The 26,977-nt window shown below is 39.6% G+C and overlaps 1 protein-coding gene and 1 long non-coding RNA gene across 3 annotated transcripts in view; both read right to left on the reverse strand.

Moving 5' to 3' along the window:
- Positions 1 to 3,000: 3,000 nt before the first annotated feature.
- Positions 3,001 to 10,720, reverse strand: LOC121957850. Its single transcript, XR_006106795.1, has 3 exons — positions 10,656 to 10,720; positions 4,424 to 4,542; positions 3,001 to 3,400 (listed from the first exon to the last, which is right to left on the reverse strand). It is a non-coding gene; the product is annotated as an uncharacterized LOC121957850 (long non-coding RNA).
- A 7,302-nt stretch (positions 10,721 to 18,022) lies between these two features.
- The window catches only part of ldlrap1a (low density lipoprotein receptor adaptor protein 1a), a 35,527-nt gene continuing 26,572 nt past the window's right edge, over positions 18,023 to 26,977 (reverse strand). The window contains exons 5-9 of one of the 2 annotated variants that reach the window (XM_042506475.1): positions 24,146 to 24,218; positions 23,817 to 23,912; positions 22,526 to 22,653; positions 22,277 to 22,311; positions 18,023 to 18,958 (exon numbers count right to left, since the gene is read on the reverse strand). In XM_042506475.1, the coding sequence (XP_042362409.1) occupies positions 18,814 to 18,958; positions 22,277 to 22,311; positions 22,526 to 22,653; positions 23,817 to 23,912; positions 24,146 to 24,218 (477 nt within the window). In that variant the 3' untranslated portion in view covers positions 18,023 to 18,813. Of the gene's footprint in view, positions 18,959 to 22,276; positions 22,312 to 22,525; positions 22,657 to 23,816; positions 23,913 to 24,145; positions 24,219 to 26,977 lie in introns of both variants that reach the window. The other variant, XM_042506474.1, reaches the window with a different exon arrangement.

Raw genomic sequence — 26,977 nt, forward strand, 5'->3', positions numbered from 1 at the left:
CCCCCGATACAATTGTCATGAATGTTCAAATTAGCTATAAAGACCAAAACGTCTTTTGTGCCAGGCTGTAAACATGTTTATTTCTGCTGTAAAGTTATAGGGATTGACTTGTCCTTGGAGACAGTCTCAAGTGGCCATTATAGGAACTGCAATTTATGGCACTCCACGTTGGCTTTAATTTACAACCCCAAAGGATTCAGCATACAAAGAGTTTGGAGGGTGTTATTATTGATTTACCTTCTACATGAATCCTCAAATAATGAGGAAGCAGACTTTTCGCCTGCTACATGTGGCTTTCACACAATATCATGTATGGAGCTATTGTGCATATTTATATTTTAAAACAGGTCAGCTGGATCTAATGTTAGCTTAGTTAGCTAGCTAGCCACAACTTAAAGGATCTGCCAGTGATAACTTTAGCCAGCAAAATCAACAGTTGCTGACTCAAAATGATAAAAATTAGAAGCCTGCTTTTGGCTGCCTCTGTCTGAAATCAAGTACACATTGGTTTAAAAATTACAAAGAGTTTTAAGTGGATAATTATATGCCATAATTTTTAATTGTTAACTGTGATTTGCTTTGAAAAACATTTAAATATAGTTTAAAATAAAAAATTAAACCTTATGAATGAAATTGCATTACAGAAAAAAAATAATTGAAGAGTTACCAAACACAACTTGAAAAAAAAAAGTTTTTTTCTGACCCTCAGTGATTTAACTTCTGACCATTTGTGGTGGCCCACCACGATCAAAACATCTGCCGCCACAAATATATTTTCTATTTTTGTAGCTGGACTGTTTATGAGGAGTGCCATTGGAATATATACTGCTCAGTTATTCATTGTAACCAGAGCACAGAGTGTACTCTGGGCACAGACGGAGCAGTAAAACATCAAGCGCAGTGACAGTCAAAGTAAACCGCTCATTCTGCTGGATCTAAAAGTTTGCATTCACTCGCAGCAACTGCTTCTTTCATCCATCAATTTGATCAGGTGACAGATCAATTATTCATGCCAAGAGTTAAAACTACTACTGAGGAAAAAAAGAAATCAAGAGTCCAGTCTGCTCTGTGTTAATGGACCCACAAAAACCTCCACATTTAAAGAGGGGACACATAATTCTGTGAGAAACACTGTGATATGCAGGTGTCCTCGAGAGAACCATTTCACTTTGGGTCTTGTCTAATCGCATCAACGCACATTGAGTGACCATACCTGGTTAGAAGTGAAGCACTGCTTTTCAGTTTGGTGTGAAGGTTTTCTTTCTTCTTCCTTCTTCATTTATCCACCAATCTGTCAAACCATAAGAATAGGTGTAAAACAAATTCACCAAGAGGGAGAGGGGATTAAGAAAAATGACTGTGTTGATGAATAAGAGACTCCAGAGGCGGTCTCTTAACTGAAGCCGGCCATAGAGAGACCATCTGACATAAATACAGAAAGTACCTGCACACACATAGAGAAGGAGACTTTTTTGCAGCATTTGATACTTGGAGTGATAGCAGAAGTGGGGCTGTAGATTTAAGGAACAAGCATGTGTAATAAAGTGGACACTGGGGGATTTGAATGTCAAGGGATTTTCAAAGGGAGTGTAGCTTTAGTGACTGAGGGAGCGAACTGGAAGCTGGAGTCAGAGTGGTGGTTGTTGTTTCATCTGCACAGATGGACTAGGTGAAAGCTGGAAAGACTCCAGTCAGCAAATCTGTTTTCTCCTCGCTGTCATGTGTTTTGTCTCTTTCTATCATGAAGACAGAATGAGGACCAGATTCTCATTGTGCAGATGTTGCACTTTCCTCAAGTAAAAGCCTAGGGCCTACTAGACATAAATTCTCCTCTTTGTTCTTTACCTTGATTATGTTAAAGTATTTTGTTTCTCTTTTCAGTCAGAACAGCTTGTTGGACAATCAGTAGTTTTGAGAAGCTCCCCACACATCTTTCTTGCATCAGAATTTGGGGGGGGGGGGTGCATGTAACTGTTTCTGTAACTTTCCGAAACCATCTCTGCATCCATGTCATGCTGTGAGTGGCCAGCTGTGATTGGCCAGCTGTGCATGGAGGTGATAAACGAGCCTGGGTTTGACCTTCTCTCTTTAGCTCTCTCTTTTTCATTCTTGACACAGCTATTTCTGTCACTTCTCATATCAATAACCAAGTGCAACACTTTAAACGTCTTCCAAGAGAGACTCAGCCTTCAGCTGTAGCCATGAGGAACATCTCTAAACAATTTTTGATGACATCAGACAATACATAGTATGAACTAGTTTGATTGAGTATAAATGAATCTGGGAAAGTCCTTGAGGTAAACAGGTCATCATTACTGCAGTGGCATCTCCCTACAATAAACAAATGTTTGAATGCCAGCTGTCCAGAGAAATGTATTATTTTTTACTTTTACCTTCATACTCTATGTGAGGTTACTTTTAACAACATAGGAAGAACCTGCACAGTTATCAGCTGCTCCAACAGTAGTGGCAAACTTCAACTTTGATTGTGAAACAAGTCAACATGAACTGTGTAGAATACATAAAGAAGTCACTGGTTTCATTGTACACAAATGTGGGAAGTGTCCTTGTTTGATAATGGAGTCAGATGTGAATGAGTCTTGCAGTTTCCCTTGACCTCTGTTGTTTGGGCTAGCTAGCATGGTTGCTGATCTCTGAATCACTGTACACATCTCTGATTTGATTTTGTTGTTGCAACCCCTTTGGTTGGATTTGGAGCTGACAACTTAGAACTTCTTAGTACAATTAAAAATGGGGCATCATTTTACATAGCTAGGTAGCTACTTAGCTGAGAAATGCCAGCAAGTTTTGATGAGATTGTTGCAGATGTACAAGTTGTTGCAAATCAAAGTAGGGAGAGAACAATGCACCTCCACAGCATACAGCCCATCTCCACACAAGCAGCATTCAAACATTGTTCCAAATTCATCTGCACCGAGTTTGAAAGCGAGACTGAATAAGTAATAGATGTAACCACCATAACATTTACATTTCCTAAATTTGTCACTACATTGCATTGGTGTTTTGGTGCATAGACAAGAAACATAAATATACAATAGAAAAATCTGTCTGGATCATTGAACACTAATCCGATAAAGCGGGTGATAAAAACGTGCTTAATAACTGTAATACTATTGAACCTGAAGTGGTAATTTTGCTGTATCGTCTAATCCAAGCACACATACACACACACACTTAAACACTCACTCATGCACCAAGTCCATTCTCCGGCTGGCTGCAGTCCAAACTGACACATTGGATGAAGCAGCAGAAGGCAGTCCTGGCCCAGACAGCTCTGTCTCTGTCTATCTAAAGGCTGCGGGAGGCAACTCGACAGCTGCTCAAGGTGAACATCCAATGAGGCATGTGCGAATATGGAGCCTGAGATTGGGAGAGAGACCTGAAGACAGACAGAGAGAGAGACAGAGAGAAGGGAAGATGAGTCAGTGAATCAGAGGGAATAACAGTGGAAGTGACAGACACACACAGAGAGAAGATCATTACACCCAGTGGGATTTGGAGTGTCAAAGTTCAGTCCAGTATGATGAGACATATGAGTTTTAAAAGAGGTGTTAGTGAGTTGTGGAAAAATATGGACAAAAAGTGAGGCCAAATGTCAATGTTAGGGTTTATCATTGAAGCAAATATGAAAGTAAAAATGACATATTTGGAAATCGTATGGAAAAAATGCACCTACAAGACCTTAAATTAATCACAGTGGCCAAATAATATATATCAATCACTGATTTAAGTTTTACCCATGCAGGTTCTGAGAAAAAATCATACTTGCTGCAGGCAATTTTACCATCATTTATAGGTTTTAGTGAATTAACATCCCTGGATTTTTATGCCTCCATGGTGGCAATATCTTAAGATTGTTCAAATTTAGAAATCTTTACATTTGGCAGAAATGTTCACTTGGAAACAACATGAAGTGAATAGACTTTGGTGGTCAAAGGTCACTGTGACCTCGTCCTTCTCATTCTTTAAAATGTGATTCCCTTAAAAAAGCGTTGAGGAAATTTTCTTAAATTTTGCACAAACATCCACTTGGATTCAAGGATGAAGTTATTAGAGTTTTTTGGTCAAAGGTCAAGGTTACTGCGATCTTGTGTCCATGTCAATCTTGTGAACGTGACACCTTGAGGGAATTTCTTCAAATTGGGCACAAACATCCACTTGGACTCAGTGATGAAATGATTAGATTTTGGTGGTTAAAGTTCACTGTGACCTCACATAACATGGTTCTGGTGTTAAATTAAGAATTCATTTCACTTGTATGGATGTTTTAGGCCCTTATTCAGTATTTATAAAACTGTAAGACTTAAGAAATGTTATCTTATTAATCCAGCAATGCATTTTGTCCCACTATAACACTATGAGCTTCCCATTAACCCCAGCCTTAAAACGAACTCCTGCTTACCTTATCGTCATGTGCCAACTGAAGACTACCAACATGTCCTTCCATCCACCCTGGTTTGCCTGCACTGTAGATGAGTGGTTGAGTGACTGTTGAGGACCTTGAATAATCCCCCTAAGGTCCTGCACATAGTAAAGAATAGGGCAGTTTACCTATGGCATATATTTGTACTTGATGTCGAAGCAAATAACCAAGAAGCATGGATTTACAGCAGAATAATGGAGTCAGTGTTTTATGTACAATCATGATGTCTGTGTTTGAACCATTTCGATGTTCATGGGATAAAACCTGTTCATGAGGGCTAGCATGACTCTGCTATCGTTCACACCCATGGTATATATGCTATTTCTATGAAAATATAAATGTCTAATTATGTATTAACACAGGAAAGAAATAAAATATTTTCAATGCATCATTGATGTGCCTTAATGTTTACCACCAGTTAAAGAAATGCCATTTGTTTTTGTCATGATAGAAAACACCTGAACCGGCATGTAAAAATATGAAAAGGTACATAAAAAAAATGTATTTATGTTAGTGCTAAAATGATAAGATGAACCATAAAGGCTTAAAAATGAGACAAAACAGCAGCTGAATAAATAATCTTACCTCAAGGTTCACGTATTAGCTCTTCTGAAACTTTGACCATATCACATGATCTTCATCAGCTTTAAGACAACCTTGGAAATATTAAAATTTGAATAAATTTTAATCAATTAAAATTGGGAAAACTTCGTCTGCTAATGAAGATCATGTAATACGATGAAAAACTGAAAAACACTTTTTTTATCTGTTTTCTTAACTGTTGTTCTCCCAAAATGTTTTGGGTTGCATTTTGGACTGATGGCCATCACAAATATTTGGTTTGTGTAATCTTAATAAACAAGTAGCTGTCAGATAAATATAGTACAAGAAAAAGCACTCTAGTTGCCTATGAAATGAAGCTGAGTAGATGTGTAACGTAGTATAAAATGGAAAAACTCAAGTATAAGTACCTCAAAACTCTACTCAAGTACTCAGTAAATACAGACCATTCAGACAGTATTCAAACCTCTTCACTTCTTTTACATTTTGTTATGTTGTAGCCTTGTGCTTTGTTGATCTCATCACTTACACTGAATAACTTCAGTGACATTTTTAGATTTCTTTTACAAATTAAAAATATTAAAATCCCATATGAATTCAGACACTCTGCTATGACAGTTGAATTTTAGCACAGGTGCCCTCAGTTTCTCTTGATAGTGTTTGAGATGTTTGTACACCCTGATTAGTGTCCACCTGCGGTAAATTCAGTCAATTGAACATGATTAAAAGGTACCCGCATGCTAGTATAAGGTCTGACAAAGAACATCAGGGAAAAAACCAAGCCATGCTTGCAAAGCTCAGATCAGACAGAAGCCTCTCCTTTGTGAAAGACATGAAAGCTCATTTGGAGTTTGGGGTTATTCTTTAGCAGCAGGGACTTGGGCTCTGGTCAGGGTTGAAGGAAACCTGAAGAGATCCTTAATGAAACCTGCTCCAGAGTGCTCAGGAACTCAGACTATGGTTCAATGGTTCACCTCCCAACAGGACAAAACACAGTATAGGAGTGACGTAAGCAGGTTACATTATAGATTTGTGCAAAACTTAAGCAATATTTTTGAAATGTTGATAAAACACAATTGCGAGATGACTGAGTTTCCATTGAGTGATATTAAGCAACTTCTCCTCTGGCAATAACATTCCAAGAAGCATGGCGATGGATGTTCAAAACATTAGCAGGTTTACTTCTTTTGCAGCCACCGCATCATTATTTCTAACAGAAGGCAACGTAGCCATGTAATGGAAAGGCAAGCCCCTTATACGTGGGAGTTTAAGGGATTTCTGGGAGTTGATAGGCCACGATTTCACAGAAGAATTGTGGATTTAAAACCTACTGCATCATGCCCGAGGGAGCCAGTTCCTACAGACAAGCACATAGCCACAGCATCATGTGACCTATAAAAACAAAGTGTTTCCATTGCAGTTTTGCAAAACATGTTTTTTTCAAATTGCCTGAAATACCACCTGATGCGAGCATTAAAAAAAGACTTTTTTTCGAAGTTGGCGTGTTTCCATTAGGCATAATGTATATTCTCAATTTCAGTTTTTGCAGTTTTAAGGTTAAAGGACACCCACATAGTGAAACAAATCAATCATCCCCATGCTCTGTGATAGTGCGCCAGCTATTGAGCCTCTCGCAAAGTGCAGACAAGATTTTACCGCGCATGTGTTGTGAATGATACAGTGCAATGTGACGCCGTGACCTCTTCTCTTTTTAACCACTTTGAGAAGCAGGGCTGATCATCTGGGTAATTCTTTACACTGCAGTTTTACATTTTTGGCTTCATGCACAACTCAGCAACTTTCAGGAATGAATGAGGACCCACCTCCAACGCCTTACCCAGGTCTCTTTATACATGTCTCTCTACCCCAACAGGACTAAACTTTCGAGGAAATCCAGGTGTGCAAAACGTGTCACGTTATAGAAAACTTAAGGCTGGAATCGCTGCCAAATGTGCTTCAACAACTGAATTTAGGATCTGAATGCTTATTTCAATGGGGTTTTTTTAAATAAAACATCGTTAAGGAATCACCATAAATTTGCAAGAAATTAGAAAGGGAATACAAAACAATTACCTGAAAAAAACACTTTTTTTAGTTGTTTGACATTGTTAAAAAAAGACCAAAAAAAACTAAGGCAAATAAGACTTCATTCATTCATTCATCCATCCGTAACCGCTTGTCCTTGTAAGGGTTGCGGGGGTGCTGGAGTCTATCCCAGCTGTCATCGGGCAGAAGGCGGGGTACATCCTGGACAGGTCGCCAGACCATCGCATGGCTGACACATTTAGAACCTTTCACGCTCACAGTCACACCTAAGGGCAATTTAGAGTCACCAATCAACCTGAGCTGCATGTCTTTGGACTGTGGGAGGAAGCCGGAGACCCCGGAGAGAACCCACGCAGACACGGGGAGAACATGCAAACTCCGCACAGAAGGGCCCCCATCCCTGACTGAACCCCGTTCCAACCGGGTTTCGACCCAGGGACCCTCTTGCTGTGAGGCAACAGTGCTAACCACAATGCCACCGTGCCGCAAATAAGACTCGGAAAAGGTAATAATTCTGAAACATAATTCTAAATATGTAATTAAGATAATTATAAATATCTTTTCCCCTAGTTTATTTTTTTACTCAAGACATTTTCCCTATTTTTTTAAATTCTAAATCTGCTAATTTCTTGAAATTTGTAGAACATTTCTTACCAAGTTGCGCAATACCTTTTTATTTTGCATGTCTCTGAAAGAAATCGCACCAATTTGCGTTCGAAAGTTTTCAATAAAGGCGCTTGAAAGCATAAAAAGGAAAGTGATGTCGCTCCAGATTTCAAAGGGTTAAGAAATGAAATATCAACTGCAATAATAAAGGTTTTAAACTGTTTTCACACAGGGCCCCTCGACTTAACAGGGTTGCATTTGTCACTTAGCTCTGCTTATTTACAAATTAGCCCTTAATGACATCAGTATGGTCAAAGAAGGCCGGGGCCTGATTTGCCCAGGACCCAAACACCTCTGGGGAAAACTGTGTCAAATTTAATGGATGAGTAATTGACCACGAAAATATACATAATTGTATATAATTAAATCAAACATCAGAATATCCAGATCAATCCCTTTCCATCACACTGCTTCAAGGCTGCAAGAACAACAACATCAAACAGGAGGCAGATGACACTTGACGCTGGTCTGGATCTGATCCTAATCAAAGACCAGTATCAGCCTGAAAGATCAGATCACTTGAGTGTTTTCCTCTGGGAATGCTAATGAAGGGTGTGTAGGTGGCCAAAGTTGGCCTCCAGCATATGGGGCGTGACAAGGTTAGATTGCGATGGATGTGGCCCAGGCCTTCAAACTCAAGACTGCTTTATGAGGCTGGATCAGCAGCCGCCGAGCATCAATATCACATCCCCAACACAAACCCCCCACACACACACACACACACACACACACACACACACACACACACACACACACACACAAGGACACACACACTTTCAACCATCCTGTGGAACCGAATACATAAATTAGACCATGGCTCTGGAGAGTGTTCAACTGCAGGTGTTCACACTCAGTCCCCCGTACACACACCAGCTAATGGTGTTTTGTCAAGTAAAATGGTGATATTTGCTTCATAATGAATGGGGTAAACAGCAGAGGCAGATGATGACTCAGTAGATTGTCAGAGGCGGCTGATGGAGCCTAATGATGCAAACACTGTTCTTGGGTCTAGCCTTGGATGGCAGGGAGTGCTGGTGTCTGTCTGATATGATGTTGATGTCAAAAATAAAGACAAGGGTGCGCAGACACACCCGCTGAGCACACACACACACATACACACACACACACTTCTAAACTCCAAGTCTTTAAAGTCCCCTTGATCTCTGCCTCTCTCTCACCCTGCGCTCACTGCTGTTCTCTGAATATCTCAAAATTAATATCACCATTTCACCATCCAACTGCTCCAATACATTACCAGAGGCAGGCCACATTATGTGCACAATTTATGAGATATGTGAATTAAAATTGGCATCGATCGCAGTCACTGTAGATTAATCTTGGTGGAGGCTAAAGCTATGGATTAGTTTGCTTAAATGTTTACTCGATGCTGAGGCAGTTTTACCGCAGTGCTTGTCTCAGCTAAACAATAACTGTGAGCACACAGCAGTGAAGCTGTTTGTGTGCATGACATAACCACTCTATGCCCTCTTTGACCGCTGAAAAGTCTGTTTACCCTTGAGACTGTGCTGTTGAGTGAGAGCTAGAAACTCCCCTCTATGTCACTGTCTGCCTGTGCGCTGTGAGCTCACGGTGAACAGGATTTCCTTTATGTTCATTTGAGTGTTAGCTCTGACATCTTATCTGCCCTTTACATGTTTGTCTTAACATATGTTAGCTATAGTAAAAGGCCAAGGTGGGAGTATCTAATGCAGTGTTACTGCAGTGTTACTCAACTTATGGCCCACAGGCCAAATCTGGCCCTCAGTAGGGTGGGTCCAGAAACATTCTATAATCTTAGAAATGTCCTGAAATTCTAAAAACTTTCTAAAATTCTAGAAATGTCGTAAATCCAAGAAATGTTCTAAATTACAAAAATGTCCTAAATCTTAGGAACATGTATGGGGCTGCTGTGACTGGCCCCTGGCCTCCTGTCATTTTACAAAAGTGCCCCCCAAGCAAAGCATGTTTAGTATCCCTGGTATCTGGCATTAGTTAGTAGAGAGTACCACTTTCATGTTTGTACAGTATATGAATCAGGAGCCAGAAGACAGTTAGCATACCTTAGCATGAAGTAGAAGTTGCTGGTGGGAAATAGTTAGCCTGTCCCTGTCCAAAGTTTCAAAAACTGCTGTACCTCTTTTATTTTTTTAAACAGAACTGTTAAAACCACTGTTATGAAAAGCTCAAAAGGCTACAATAAAAAGGTGATACACAAACACCAATCCAGACAGTGATGTGTTTCCTGCCAGAGAACAATCAGGGTAAACGATAACAGCCAGAGAAAATTCCCGCAAATGCTTAACCAAAGCTACCAAAAAACTCAGTCCTAGTCTTAATGTAGTTCTGCTGTGGGTGTATTAAGCATGAAACCGGCAGGTTTGTGAAGCGACCTGCAAGCAGGCAACCCCACAATATCACACGGAAGTGCTCCCTAGATCAGGGATACTCAGCTTGCTGTGCTTGGGAGCCATGTTTGCAAAATTTCAGGGGGGCAGGGGCCAGCCACAGCAGCCCCATGCATGTTTCAAAGATTTTCTAACATTTGTAGGATTTTAAGACATTAGGGCCTTACCTCTGACCTCTGTTGTGGGGGGTGTCCTCAACCGGCAAGCTCTATTTTGATGCTGTTTTATGCACTCTAGCACCTTATGTATATTAAAATTGCAACACCAAAAAAATTCCCAATGTGAATCACTTTATTTTTAGGGGGAATTACAAAATGGTTGGGGAACCATCAGGCACCCTATCAGGGGTCAGATTTGACCCACGGACCATAAGGTTGAGTGTCTCTGTCCTAGATAGTTGTCTAAAAACATCTAACAAAAACCTCTCCTCATAGCATGACAAAATCAAACACGACACAACCCAAAGGGGAATTGCCCCACAGCCTAACAGGGAAAAACTTCTACAAAAAGTATATCCAGACAGTAACACTTACCTTATGAACAGCACATCACAATCCAACAGGTGGTCACGGAAATGTTCACAGAGAGCAAGTCATGGTGCATTTCCTAAATCCAGAAAATAGAGCAAAAACAAAGACCAGAACAGCTCTGGTGACAAAGCACGGAGCCCAAAAGTCAGCACACAGCTGGACCATATTAACTCATCAGCTGCTACACAATCAACACTGTGCTCCTGCAACTGTGGCACTAAGCAAACCTTATCAAACTAACTCAGGTTGACAAGCCTCCATTTGTTATGAGCCATTACAAAAGGCCACAACAAAAATAAAATATATTTAGGTAATCAAATTAAAGGTGGAGCAGCAGAGTGGAGGTTCAGCCAGAGACCCTAGCTGCACACATGCTGATCCCGCCTGACACATTCTCAGGTGTTCTATGACAATCACCTGTCTGCACAAGAATTTGTTAAATGAAAAGCAGACAAAGTTTTTCTTTAAAAAAAGACACTAAAGGACATGTGCAATGCTAAAGTTTTTGGTTTTCCCATTTTCTTTGCAAAGTTACACCATTCTATCATCTCACAAAATACGCAAGTTTAAATGGATTTAATTAATGGAGTTTGGTCTTGTCTACATTGAGGTAATCAGAAAGTAATCAAGAAGTGTTATTTTATTGTTGTGATAGGTCACTGACCACACTTTTTAACAGGTAGGCCGATTTAATAATTGTATCAGAATACATTTCAAGGTAGATTAACCCCCCGAAACCATGCAAATAATATTTGCATTATGTCCTTTAACCCTCTAAAGATAATGATAATAAGTTGTAGTGGACAGTTGTTTGAAAGGGAGTTATGTGCCAGACTGTTTGCTGACCATGTACAGCAACTTCCTGCCTTGGTGAGGCTGCCAAACAACCAGCAGAGACTCCAGGAAGTCACTGGCCCCTGCCAAGATAGTCAGGACAACCCTGACTCAAGCTGAAAATGTTTCCGCAGCCACACTCCCACAGACACTGCTGCTGCTAACTAGCTCATGGCTAACACCCTTACAGCTGCTACAGCCAATTGGCAGTTTATGGCAAATAAATATGGGCTGCACAAACTGTCTGACTGGTCAGATTTTCATGAAAATGAAAATGAAAATTGATGGATACAAATGAGAGTGGTTTCAATTTTGTCACATAACGCTCAGCGGGGAAGTAAATTAGTGTGTCTCCCATATTGTCAAACAATTAAAGGTCTGGTGTGTGGGGTTTAGTGACATCTAGTGGTGGCAGGAGGCCAGGGACCAGTCCCAGCAGCTCCATAGGCTATATGTTTCTAGGATTTTAGATCGTTTCAAGATTTTGGAGGATTTAAGATTTTAGGACATTTCTAAGATTTTTGGGTGTTTCTAGGATTTTAAAGCATGTGTTGAATTGTAGGATGTTTCTAAGATGTAAGGACATTTGTAGGATTGTAGGACGTTTCAACAATTTTAGGATGTTTCTGGAATTCTACAATGTTTCAAGTATTTTCAGATGTTTTTAGGACTTCAGGATGTTTCTAAGATTTTAGCAATTTTTTTAAAGATTCTTTTGGGGTCTTTTATTGCCTTTAATGGACAGGACAGTTTGAGTGGGGGGGGCATGCAGTAAAGGGCCAAGGCCGGAATCGAAACCACAGCTGCTGTGGCGAGGATACAACATGGGGCATGGGGTTTTAGGACGTTTCTACAATTTAAGGACATGTCATTTTAGGACTTGTCTAGGATTTTAAGATGTTTCTAGAAACCTAGAAGTTTATATGATTTTCGGAACTGTCAAAAATTCTACCATGTTTTTAGGATTGTAGCATATTTCTAGGCTTTTAGGAAATTTTAAAGATTTTAGCAAATTTCTAGGATTTAATGACATTTTGAGATTTTAGGATATCGGAGGTTTAGCCAGGACCTCTGCTGGGGGATGCAGGGGATCGTCCACTTGCGCTTTCTTTGACAAACAACCTCTAGTTTGGTGCTGTTTTATGCACTTATGTATACTAAAAGTACAAAAATAATTCCCAGTATGAGTCATTTTATTTTCATTGTTGGGGGGCCACCCTGCACCCTATAGGCAGCAAGATTTGGCGCGCAGGCCATAAGTTCAGTGTCACTGATGTAGGAGAACAACAGTGACCAATGCGAAAACACGAATGGCTTATTCTAAGGAAAAGAAAACATGATAATACACTAATAAAAACGAATAATGTTCCATTTCTGCCAATATATCCCCCCACACCCTACAAACAACCTTTAATTTTTTTCCAGGCTATTGATCACACAGATTTGAAATTCACATTTCCTTTCAGTCTGCTTTAGACTCTGCAACATGAGAAACAAGTCTGGTGGGATGTTTTTGGCTATCAGAATAACTCAAATAGAAATATATTCAGTCAGAGATTTTTTAGGTTTTTTTCTGTGCAGAAAGAGCCTAAACTTCAGGTTTACACTGCCATGGTGTTGGTCCCAAATATAATACACTTTATTGTGCCAATAAAAATACAGCAACAAAAAAGGAAGACCAGCTGCCAAACTCTGCTGCAAGTATACCTCATATTTTCTGCCTCCTGAATCACTTGACCTTGATGCCAAAAACTCACTTTGAGTCTTTAGCCTGTTTTGCCATCTAAGTGAGTGTGTGTGTGTGTGTGTGTCTGTGTGTGTGTGTGTGTGTGTGTGTGTGTGTGTGTGTGTGTGTGTGTGTGCCCACAGTATCTGTCCCCTCTGTGACTGAGCCGAGGCTTGTGCCTGGCTGTATCTCAGCGTGCATGCTTTCATCACACGTACAAAGAGTGAGACAGAGAGTTGGAGCTCCCTTTGAGGAAAGACTGTTAAATAATGCAGGTGGTTAAGTAAGCTTGTCGGGACGAATTTTAAAAAAAACCCCGCTTCACTGACTCGGAGCCTGTTAGGGAGAGGAAGGGGAGAAACTGCGTGACTTTCAGCCCTCCAGAGTCCTGTTCACAGACACATGGGTCGAACACAGAATGTGGCAGGGCACATGTGTGTGTGTGTGTTGCAGCTGTGATGAGGAAGCTTAAGACCGCTCCAATCATGTCCTCTCACTGCTGGTTTACAGATCAGTCCAACACAAAGCTTTTCCTCCATTTGACATCTTTATTAAGCGACACTGTCACTCTGGATGTAGGAGCAGGAAGAGGATGGCGTTCTAACATCATCGTCTGCCAGTGGAGAGAACAAATGACTGACTTGGTCCAGAGCTGAAGATGTGACCAGCATCACATAGGTTGCTGCTACACACTCTGATAGTAGTCATCCTAACTGGAGTGTGTAGCTTTCACTTGATTGGACAGTGCAGGGCTGCCCCCTGCTGATTGTAATAACAAACTGCACCCTGATGTCCCAGGGATTACAGTAGAATTAACCCTTAGGGGCCTGCTTTAGTACCATACACTCGTATCGCTCTGCGCACAAAATGCACGTTTCAAAATCAAGCCTTAATAAATAATATACATTAATATGATTTTCCTCTTTCACATTATTTTTTACACCATCATCAGTCCTAGTAATAAATATCAAATATCCATTCATTTTAATTAATAATTTTAATCCTTTAAATGCCAGGATTTTGTTATGATGTCACTATGTTTTAAGAGGGAAAAAAGACACAAAAAGGGATTGTTTTTGATTTACTACATGCTTTGTAGATTATTTATTTATTTATTTGATCATCACAGGGTAGGGTATTTCAGTGATTAGCAGCAACACTGTTTTTTCTAAATTATTATTTTTTGTGGATTGCCAAATACTAACTCATACTTATCTGCACTCAAAATGTGTTTTCTAAAATCAGGCTATAAAAAATAACACATTAATATGATTTTCTACTTTTATTTTATTTTATTTTCTTAACTAACAACACGTCCTACTCATAATTATAAAATATTTACACATGCCATCTTTTTGTTATGATGCCATTATATTATTAGATTAAAAAAAAATAATAAACTACAAGCACAGTAGATTTCTTTCCTTTTTTTTTCTTTTTTCTTTTTTTTTGGATTATCACAGTTTGGGGTATGTCAGTGATAAGCAGCAACACTGATGACAGTGCACCAAGCAGAATAGCATGTATTTGTCACCAGGTGGAAAATAGAAAAAATGACAAATTCCAAACCAAAAGCCCAGAATGACTCCTAGAAATATTACAATGCATGTCTTTATGCTTTGATGGCTGTGGGATCAAAAATTGCAGTTTGAATGGGTTCCAATGGTGCATTTTTTGCACTTAAAAGTCTGAATGCAACATTTTGTTTACAGTGTATTTTAGACTTATTGTAGAAGCTGAGCTGGAAGCTGGAAGATTACAAAAAAATACATAATCTTCCCAAAATGTATGCCATATGCATGAACACAGCCTAAATTATCAGAAAATAAGACTGAAAAGTGCATAAAATGTGCCAAACAGTCCCTAAGAGTTAGTCAGTATGAATACAATGTGTCATTTTAAAAGGACCAAACAAACTATCTAAACAGACATTGACATAAGCCCTCTCAGACACATGAAAGTCATGTGGCTAATGAACAAACTGAGAGTCTACAGTAACCTTGTGAGTGTGACTGCAGGGTGGAGATGACACTGAGAAACTGACACAGAGATCCTGACACATGCATCAAACAGCAGGTGCTCTGTCTCTATGAGTCATTTGGGAGGATACTTGCAACAACAAAAAAATTGAGTCACTTTGATCAGGGCTGTAATCGCCTGTGTAACATTGCAGGGGACCATTCTCAAACTAAAGCTTTTGCATATTTTTGCATATTTTTATTTAAATATCAGTGTTTTTGTAATTACAGACCTGTATCTGATGTTGTTGATGCTGGGATGAATTTTCTGGTCTTGAGCACACAGGTGTTTTGTTGGAGTCGACCTGGGTGAGTGCACAATCACTTCACTGATTACACCTGTGACAATTATGCAGCACTCGTCTGATCGCACCTGACATCAGCCTCAGTGTATCTGTGAGCTGCCACTTGTTTTTACAGCCCTGATGAAAACTGGAAGCTGAAACACGCATCAAGCCCATTTATTGAAGGCTTGTCAGCGTGTCTTGGAATTTTTTGGTTTTGACTGGACAAAAGACATAACAAGTCTAACCTCTCCCTCCTTTTTTGCCATTTTTGTGAGCCAGCATATGACTGAGGGCCAGACAAGAGCAGTGCAACCCATTCATTTTATAAATGAAATTTTTAATGACATTTTTGTCTGACATACTAACCCTTTATAAAATTATAAGAGTTACAGAGTGATAAACCCTATGTAACACTCTTTAGATATAGATATAGCCTCTTTATTTCGCCTCCTATTGGAAGTCAGTAACAGGAAAAATCAATCATGAGGGCTCTGCGTGGTGGGATTTTCATACATAGGCATATTTATACGACATATTATAGTTTCAGAGGACTTAATGTACAGATTTCTATAACTTAAGTACTTTTTAATTAAAAAATCTAATAAGGGTAAATATTTGTTTAAAAATTCCACTAAACACCCAATCTAGCCTTTTATAATAAAGGTAGTATTAGATGTGAAATTGACTATTTGCTAAGAATATTGGGTGTTGCCTCTTACTATATGTATTATAATAACTGTCTCAACTTTTGGCTCTGGATATCCTGAATTCTTAGAAATCAAAGTAACCATTCCAACAAAAGTGAAGAAACTCTTCTATGATATTTGAGCACCTTTGCATCTCTCTTTTAGAATGGACATTTCATTGCTAGTTCACAAGGCTCTGAATGGTAAAGCACTTCCATATTTAGTGGACTGTCTCTCCCTCTGTATTAACAGCTGCTGCCTTCAGTCATTAAAACCTACAGCATTAAATGTACGACAAGATTAAGAAGTACAGAGGGACAGCCTTGTGTTTTTATCGACCACAACTGTGGAACAGCCTGCTCATTAAGGTTCTTTCCCTTTTTAAAAAATCTAAAGATCTATCATTTTAACCTCGCCTTAATGCAAGTTGATTTTTGTTGCCTTAAATTTTTTTTGTGGTCTACTAAGTTTTATTGTACAATTCCAAAAAAGTAGGGATGCTGTGTATATAAAAAAAACAAATGCAACGATTTGCAAATCCTTTTTTAACTATTTTCAGCCGAATAAAGCACGAAGACAAGATATTTAATATTCAAACTGATAAACCTGATCCTTTTTTGTAAATATACACTCATTCTGAATTTGATGCCTGTAGCACATGCTTAAAAAACCCCTGTTCCACAGGATAGTAGTATTATGACTGGGTATTAAAGCAGCATCCTCAAAGGCTCAGTTGTTCACAAGCAAGGATGGCATGAGGTTCATCACTTAGTCCAACAGTAGAGGAACATTATTTAATGCACAACTGAATGGAGTATAGGTATTTTATCCTCTACAATCCATAATATCAACAAAAGACTGTGAAATGCAGAAAAATCTCTGCATATAAGGCAAAAAGATGGTAAAAAGGCAAAGAGCAACTTGGCAAAAAATGTCCTGCAAAGCAAGAAATTAGTAGATTAAGAATGAAAAAAAAAAAGCTCGGGGAAAATAGCCACAGAACTGTGAATTAATAAATATCATTATTACATATTTGAAATTGTTTTACATTGATACAATTTTAAACCAGTTTTTTCAGGTCATTTGCTTGTCTATGTTTTTTTAATTACCATTTTCTGTTGCTGTTTGTTTGATTTTGTGTGTGCGTGTGTGTGCGCGCAAATTTTCTGGTAATTTTCTTTCTAATTTCTTGCTAATTTCTGGATATTTTCTTCTTAAGCTGCTCAATGCCTTCTTCCCATGTTTTTAAAATAACTTAAGCCGGTTTGCTCAGGTTTAAAAGGGATCAGACTCCCATACAAAGTGAAAGCCAACATCCAGAAACATTGCCATTTTCTCTGGACCCGAGCTCATCTGAGATGGACCGACACAAAGTGGAAAAGTGTGCTGTGGTCTGACGAGGCCACATTTCAAATTGTTCTTAGAAATCATGTGCTTCGTGTCCTCCAGGCTGAAGAGGAAATGGACCATCTAGATTATTTCCAGCTCAAAGTTCAAAAGCCATCTGTGATGGTATGGAGATGTGTTCATACCTCTAATACACCTTTCCCACCAAAACTAGCATGTGCAGATGTGTTTTTCAAACACAGCTAAATCTGCTAAAACAGGCAGCAGACTCTTCTTTTTTTTCATGATAGTTTAAAATGAGTGATTCATAGTTCACGCTTGATCTTAAGTGATAATGAGAAGTTTCAGAGCAGCTTATAAATTGACCATGTGGTAAAACTCACAATGAACTTTGAACCTCAGTTTCACTCTACATACAGCCAGTATGGAAATGAAAGCACTGTGTTGTTATTAAATGACTAATATACAAAGATTCAATTTCAAATACATGAATATATTTTAATTCTGCATAATGCTGGTATATTATAATGTACATGTAATGGCCACAGTGGAATCTGAGAACGCTGTTACACTGCGGTGAGAAAGAACCGCCTGTAACAACATCTGGAATGAGCCACTGCGGCAAAGAGTTCATATAAATACAACTACATTGATTTTCATATTCAGGACATAAAACAATCTTCAGTTCACATCCAACATGGCAGGAAGCCAAATTTTCACATGAACTTCATCCACTGAAACTTGTATCGTGTGGCTGATTGTCCCGCGTGTTATTAAGGCCTGTTGATACATCCGTCTAAATTTAATCCTGTCATCCATAAAAAAATAATTATAAATCTATAAATTATAGCTAAACACATATACAAAACACTGATTACCGTGCTGAAACTACAGAAATAGAACAAAACGTAAACAAACAAAGGACGAAAAGAACACTGACATGAGTTGACTCAGTGAACATGACGAGTGTGAGGGTGTTTGCGGTGTGATAACAGGACAGATGCAGGGGGGAGGTTATTGCTTTGGTGTGCAGGGGCAGCAGCCCGCGCTGGTTCCACAAACAAGGGAAGAAGTGTCCGTGTGAAGAGTGCAACATCAAGATGAGGAGGCCAAACATGAGCTCAGAGCTCTACACTTATTCCCTTATGGACTCACTGTAGCCTCATCTTAAATACACACTGATGTCTCGTTAATTCACAGGAAGACGTGAGGACACCCCTCCTCCCCTCGGTTGCCGCCTCTCTCTCTGCTGTGTTGTGGTGGTCAGAAGCCGAAGATATCGTCCCCGAACGGACTGAGACTGTTGGGAGTGTTTCCATTGGTGCTGTCCCAGTCTGGTTCAGTGAGCCAGTCTTGGGGCGTCACCCCAATGTCCAGGACCTGGGGGTTAGTACGCGACACTGCCAGTCTGAGGAGACAGAAGGGGTAAAGATAAGTGGATGAGTAGAAAAAAAAAACCTATTAGACCTGGCATTGTTCTGTTTTCTTCAATTTATCACCAAATCCCATTAATAGACCAAAACCAATGTCAGCCCATCTCTCAGTACTTTACTATTACTTGAAAGCCTGTCTCTGGAACCAGGACCCAAATTGATGTGCTCCTGCTAAAGAAACAAACCTTGAAAAATGGCTCACAGGTAGTGTATGTTTTAGTCAACATTAGCTAGTGGCTTGCTGAAGAATGGAGGTCTCAGGCAAATAATTATTAAAAGAATAATAATATGAGACTTTCATTACACTGGTAATACTTGTCTATGAGTTAGTCTTTTTCTACAATTTGTTGAAGATGAGAAAAATGTAGAATATCGAGGAATACTTTAAGACAGCAGAATGAACAAAGTCATGACATCAACATTTAAGACCAGGGGAGGCGACTCCAGTGCAGAGGGGCAAAGTGTCGTTACATTTTGCCTCCTATAGAGGGCCCCAGGGATGACCCGGAAGCTAACATCGCCCCGGTTCCCTTGACAAAAAGCATGCACTGGGTTTAGGATCATTGCAGAAAATTCGCTCTGTGGCAAAGTAACGTGTATGATACTTGTACATTTCGTTTAGCAAGATGATCTTCACAAATGAACACCACTTCAAGTAGTTTTGAAGCCTACACGCAATTGCCAGATGTAAAAAGCTAGTGCTAGGCTAAAACAAACTACACAACGGCTGCATCGCCACCGCTACAAGCCTGTGAAGTCATGTGGCGTAGTGTGGCATGATGATGTTCTGCAGTCTCCTTTAGCCACTTGTTAGCAACCATATTTTTAAAGACTCATAAAAGCGTCAAAGTTTGTGAGAGGGGTATTAACTGACATATTTTGTGTTGTAAAACAAAACGTGAAAGTCTCTTCCACTTGTGTTGACCACAGACCTTTTTTAATGCTCCCAACTAAAAACCCATTAAAAAAACCCACTGACTTTGAGACGAGCGAATGAGAGGTGCTGAAAGTCAAACCAATTTCTGTGTTTTAGGACACATTATTGGGGTTCTCTACCATGATTTTCTGAAACTAATACAACAATAAAAGACAGCTGACGGAGTGTGCAAGGTTTCTGTGTACAGAGATTTTTATCAGATGACGGATTAAAAAATGCATTAAAAATGATCAGAATCGGGTGGCAAAGGCCAGCTGCACAGGCTTCAGGAATAAGCAAGGTAGCTTTCCATGTTCGTTCAGCACAAATATGGCCTCAGTAGGCGCTGATCACTTGCCTGCAGTCATTGATGCATTGATGCAACCATGCCCTGCAGGTGTCAAATAAACTTTCTAAATAAACTGAAAAAAAAACAAAAAAAAAACTGCATGACTGTTTTGAGTTAATAACTAAAGAACTTGATGTGTTATTACTTGTTCCCTTAACCTCTTCTTTTTCACCTCTGGCCTAAATATCACACAGCCAGAGTAGCTGTTGCTCCTTAGCTCCTGCCTCTAAAGTTTGGGTCAAGCAGTGATTTTAAGCCTCCCAGACATGTTTGTGTAACTAAAGGCTCAATCTCTCCTATCTAACATCCCTCCGTTTGGCTGCAAACGGCATTTTTCTCTCTCTGGGATATAATACATGCAAAGTCCATGCGGAGGTCAACAGGATTACTTCAATACATTCTGTTCTGTTGAACCATGGGATACATTGTTTGATCTGTCATTGGACTCAAGTGACTCGCTGCTCCACTTTCACACCAGCAACCACAAACACTGGAACTGTGCAGTAAAGCCCTCGCTGAGCTGTGGAGTCACGTTACTCCCACTGATATAGTCCACTCATTAGAAGACAAACACAGACTATAAAGAAGGTTAAAAAAAAGAGTTATTTTTGGTGAAATGAGATGGGTACGACGATGACATTTTTCACTTTGACTGAAATTCAATACTTTGAATCAGCTTTCTTTTCTGAACCCTGTCTTTCCATCTGGGAATAAATAAAGGACACAGGAAACTATTCCCGGCTATAAACCAGTGATACTCAACTCAACAATCTGTGGGCCAAATCTGGCCCCCGATATGGTGCTGGGTGGCCTTCTAGCCATTTTCTAATTCACAATAAAAATGAAGTGATTCACACTGGGAATTGTTTTGTACTTTTAGTGTACATAAGGTATCAAAGTACATAAAAGAGCATCAAACAGAGTGTGTTTATAAAAAAAAAAGCACAAGTTGAGGATTCCCTGCAACCCTCAACAGAGGTCCTAGCTAAGCCCCTAATGTCCTAAAATCCTAGAAAAGCCATAAAATCAAAGAACGTTTAAAAATCCTAGAAACATCCTAACATCCTTAAAGCATTGGAACATGCTAGAAACGTCCTAAAATCTGAGAAATGTCTCAAAATCCTAGAAAACTCCTCGAAATGTCCTTAAAATGTGGGAAATGTCCTTAAACCCTAAAGACGTCCTAAAATCCTAGATCTTAGAAGCATCCTGAAATCCTAGAAATGTCCTGATATCCTACAGATGTCCTAAAATCCTAACATTCCAACATCCTAGAAACTTCCAAAACTCCTGGAAGTGTCCTAACATTCTAGGAATTTCCTAAAATCCTGAAAACGTCCTAAATTCTGAGAAATGTCTTAAAATCCTAGAAATGTCCTGATGTCCTACCGATATCCTAAAATCCTTGTAACATTCTAAAATCTTAGCAATATCCTGAAATACTAGAAATGTCCTAAGATCCTAGAAATATCCCAACATCCTAGAAACTTCCTAAAATCCTGGAAATGTCCTAAAATCATAGATACCTGTATGGGGCTGCTGTGACTGGCCCCTGGCCTCCTGTCATTTTGCAAAAATGGCCCTCAGGCAAAGCAAATTGAGTATCACTGCTACTGACTAACATTACTGACCTGGGATCAGTGGGATTGGGTTTGGTGGTGATCGATGGAATGGGTTAAAGTTAGGTTAGTGATTAGGTCGACTAAACTAAGTGAGGCTGATAGTGGGACTCCACTTTACCTGGACATGAACCATAGCTATCCAGAGTACAGCTGGAGACACAAACACACAATAGTTTGAGGTAAGTTTATAGCTGAGCTGTTTCACTTCAGATGATCTCTAGTTTTCTGTGCAGTCAGAGCCTGGATGATTTGTATTGCGCAGTACACAGAAATCAGCAGTAAGTGGTGCTGTAAAGCCACAAAGCAGGGTTTGGGGATAGGGTGTTGTTTTTTTTTAACAAGAGGGAGAGAGAATCACTGGGATTAATTTCACTAAATAATAAAGCTATTAAGACAACTCTTTTACCTGGAGAAAGCTTCATCCAAACCATCTTCTATTTCCTGAAAGAAGAAGAAACAACTTGGTTTATATTCACTCATTTTATACAAGGTTTTGAAGCCTTATGATTTGATGTACACTCAAGATTAAAAAACAAACAAACAAACAAACATTTGAAACACAGCAGACCTGAGATCCAAATCTAAAAACAAAGATGAGACTGCCTCACTTGTCTGTAGGTGCGGCACAGAGCCAGAGGAGAGGAGGAGGTCTTACCCAGGCTGGGTTATTGTTGGTCTCAGAGGGCCGGTGGTTATCCAGCTGATCCTCCTCAATGTTCCCATTGGTCTCCACGACCACATTCACACTGTCCTCAAAGTCCAACAGGTTGTCTGTGGCAACATCTTCTTTAAAAGGGGAGCAACACATTAGTTGTTCTTGTTGTTTACAAAGGTAATCTATGTCTCCTTTAAAACAGAGATTCTGCAACATTGCAGCAAAGACGATCTGCCATTATGCAATTTTAGATAGCGTGTGCTCTGGGAGAAAAAGCGTCAAGACAGCAAGACAAAAAAAGCAGCACACTGATGATGTCAGAGGACAGTAATATGTCGACTGCAATGCTGATCCAGGAAATCTGTTACGTTATTTTGAAGTATATTTAACCTGTCAGTCACCAGAGAGGAGCTGGTCAATCACATTTTGGCAAGTGCAAAAATGCATTTTACGGTTGAATTGTCCCTTTATTAGTATTTCAACTAAAAGGTTGGTTAGCTTTAATCTGTAACATATAACTGATGTGAATCAAAATCAAGTCAATTTTGAGGCATATATAAGTTTTCAGTCTGAAGAGAGGAGCTGAAATCACTTTTTGGCAGGTGGATACTGGTTGGAGTGTCCCTTTAAGGGTATGTCAACTAGTAAAAAGGACTAGGTAAGCTATAACCTGTCATATAAAACCCAAATCAATGAAATCAAGTCATTTTGAGGCATATATAACCTTTCAGTTTGAAGAGAGGAGCTGAAATCACTTTTTGGCGGGGGTAAAACTGCATGTTACTGGGTGACTTGTCCCTTTAAAAGGTATTTCAACAGGAAGAAAGGACTGAGTGACCCATAATCTGACACATAAAATGGTCATAGATGAAATCAAGTCATTCTGAAGGAGTTAAATACATCCCTGTGCTCTACTTGGTAAAATAGAGTTGTGCTTGAGGCATAGATGGTTGGTATGTAGCTATCAGTTTTGGGTCTGTTTTTTGAATTCTAACTTGTTAAGTTATTTTATTATAATGTAGAGAACCGAGACAGAAATACTGGTACATTTTGTCTTCATTTTTGGTTGTGTGTGACTTATTTGATTGTCTGTAGGTAGTCAATATGAAGTGTGCTTTCAGCACTTTTCCTTCTTGTAATTGTGTCCCTTAAGTCACTGTGGTCATAAAAAATTTATCTGCAACAAACTTCAGGTTGTATTAGAGTCAAATTGCTCAACTTTCATCGCTCGGCTGCACAAGAATTAAAGAACTGGAAAAAAAAAAGTATCAAAGCATTTGTGTGTTTTTACCTGTCCCTTTCAGACTCCCCAAACTGTTGGACCTCTCTGAATGGGAACTGCTGCTGGCCTCTCCAGCTGAACCGGACTTCACTCTTTTCCCTTTCTCTAGAGGAGTGATGAAATGTACATCAAGACATTACACAAGCACGCCAAAACATGTAAACTGCAACTTTACAGCTGATATCAACGTCCTTGGAGCATTGAGGCTGATTCAGCACAAACGCAAACTGATAAATCAACTCCTCCATAGACAGTGCTTGTGTGTGTGTGCTTGTGTGTGCATGGGAGACGGAGTGTGTCATTTCCAGAACTTGTAGGGTGGTGAGTGTGACGCCTACCTTCTTTGGCAACTTGCCAGAGTTCAAAAGCTACTGTGAAGGCCTGGGCTACTGTCAAAGCCACTGCCTGAGCCTGTAGGACAGGAGGAAACACACTGTGTTACAGAGCATAGCTGAGCGAGAGTGCAGCGTGTTTAGCAACCAAAGTCACACTCAGTGAAGTTTAGACTGCATAAGAAGAAAAGATCATATGCTACTGAGATAGCAATGCAGAGTGAGGATGTCATCAGTAAGAAAGTTTGTGAACTCTTGGCCTGCAGTCAGCATCACATAAGAAAACAACCCCGATCACTTCAATGCTTGACGTTACTCAAACTGTCTTAATGTCCACACAGTTATACATGAGACAGACAGTCCTCATAAGGCTCCTAGTGGTATTTTAAAGGAAAATGACCAATCAGAACTGAGGAGTCTAACGCAACTGGCAGCCACTGCTCGTGATCTGCAAACTGTCAAACTAGGCAGTGCCGATCTCTAGCCTGACATATAATATATGTGTTAGCAGCAAATCATTAACAACAACAAAGGCATAACATGTCAATCACAATCATTAATCTTCTCTGTTACATGACAGCTGATCTCATCCTCTGCTTGGAGGGTAAGGAGATCCTGAATCTCATTGTTTTCACAGTTTGTGGACATTTACAGCTGCTGTTCTTCCTATGATAACAGCTTCTATTCAAATCTCCCATGGTGGGTTGCACACATGAACATGGCATCACACCCGCGCCCACGTTTTCAAGTTCAGAGGCAATACCACGATGTCCACATTTTCTGCAACTGGATGTTATATACTGAACAGCGAGGCAGCATAAAAGTCTGCCTTGAACAGGCAGAGCACATGCGGCTAGAGACTCCCCAGCTCTAATTGGTTGTTGCTGTTCCTGTGTGGTAAGGGTATTAGAAGCACTATAAGGAGGAGGAACAAGGTTTTTTTTTCTCTCTTTTATATACTTCTGTCTGGATGTAGTGACAGTTTTGGTGACAAAAAAAGTTACCAACTGTAGTTAAAGGTACTTTAAGATTTTGGTGAACTCTAATGGCTAATTCATACTTCTGTCACAAAGATGGGACTTTCAAAGACACACCACAAACTTCAGTAGCAAGTTGCTGTTACATCTTATGTGAAATCAACTGCAGTACAATATATGAACTCATAGTCGCACAGCTGCAGAAGTATAAATGAAGCATGAGTAGCTGAGTAAAGATGATTTACCCTGAGATAATTTTATCTAACATAATGCTACTCATTCATTAAAACTGGACCTGTGGCGACTTAGACAGAAGGAAAAGGTAATTTATTCAGAGTGCACACATATTTAATATGCATCAGAACAGCAGAGGACACACAGGTCATCACCACGAGTATTAAGGAAGTAGGGTATTATTATGTTATCCTGAGAGAGAAGGAGAGGAGTGTGGAGGCAAGTAAGATGAGAGGAAAAGTGCCCTTCTGTGTTTCAGTGCACAGGAAGATGACAGACGGTTTGGGGAGCGAGACTTCTTGGGTTTCCTCTGAAGAATGTACCAAGAGAGAGGAGAGCTGCCTTTTCACAGAGGCAATGAAGAAAAGCACAGTTGCAGGATAAATGATGTCTACTCCAAAAAAAGTGCTTCTGCCCACTCACCTTAGACCGAAAAGCAATTGGATGAGTAAAAAGCACTTGGGACATGCTGGGTGTTGGAGGCTTTTTTAATGAACCAAGAGGTCACCAACTCCGGTAAGTGAAACTAAAGCTAGATGAGATCAGTCTGCCAACCATGAAGAGAGGTTTACACCCCCTCAGAAACAGGTACACTTAAAGGGATAGTTTGGGATTTTTGAAGTGGGGCTGTGTGAGATACTTTGGGCTAGATGATATGGCTTTAAAATATTAATGCAATATTTTAAGGCATATTGCAGTACAAGATATATATATATCGCAATATCTTTAACTAATGCTAACTACTAAAATAAAATAAAAAATACTGAATGGACTGCAGTTAAAATTAAGTTAGATAAAGTAGCTACTGCCATAAAAATTAAGTTGAATACACTACGTTATAATAATATTAATAAAAAAAATACAGTTAAAAGGAAATCAATCAAGTACTTTTATAATGAAATTAAAATAATGAAAAAAAAATTGTTATAATTAAATAAATCACAGCGGGATGCATAGTGCTTTTATTTTGAAGGACCTGGCTCGTTGATGTTTTTGCCGTGGACTTGAAGCTTCCAGTTAACAGTTGGATAGCAGCGTTACGCCAGCGACACACTGGACGAAAAACCCTGCTTTGTGTGTGTGTGTCTGTGTGTGTGACTGTGAGAGGCAGAGAGCCGTAAAGGAGAGCAGGAGAACCAAAATGCTGGTGGCTCATAAAAACTACGTAACGATTTACACTCAATGTCCTTCATAGTCATTTTACACATCGCACGTGAAACAAGCCGCGATACATCACGATAATTAATATATAACCCACCCCAATGCATAGTAAGTGTATCACATACAGCAGCTGGCAGTTGGTGTGATCCTGGTTTGCAGAAACAGATGAGATGTGCACCCCACAGCTCAGCATTACCATGCTGTATAGAGAAGTTGATATCAAAACATTAAGTCACTTTAAAAAACAGCTACCTAAAAAATACAATATCAGTCTAAGTGGATGCTGTATTGAGAGCGTTTTCAACGTGGAGTTTAGTTTCAGTCAGATCGCATAACAGCCGCTAACAGCAGTCTCTGACCCAAAAATGTAGTGCCAAAGAAAAAGGCTGTACAACAGCAAGGTAAAGTGAAAGTACTTGAAATCTAGCATCCACTTAGTCTGATATTGATTTTTAGGTGGCTAAAA

Source organism: Plectropomus leopardus, chromosome 18, assembly GCF_008729295.1.
Source record: "Plectropomus leopardus isolate mb chromosome 18, YSFRI_Pleo_2.0, whole genome shotgun sequence".
Classification (NCBI taxonomy): Eukaryota; Metazoa; Chordata; class Actinopteri; order Perciformes; family Serranidae; genus Plectropomus; species Plectropomus leopardus.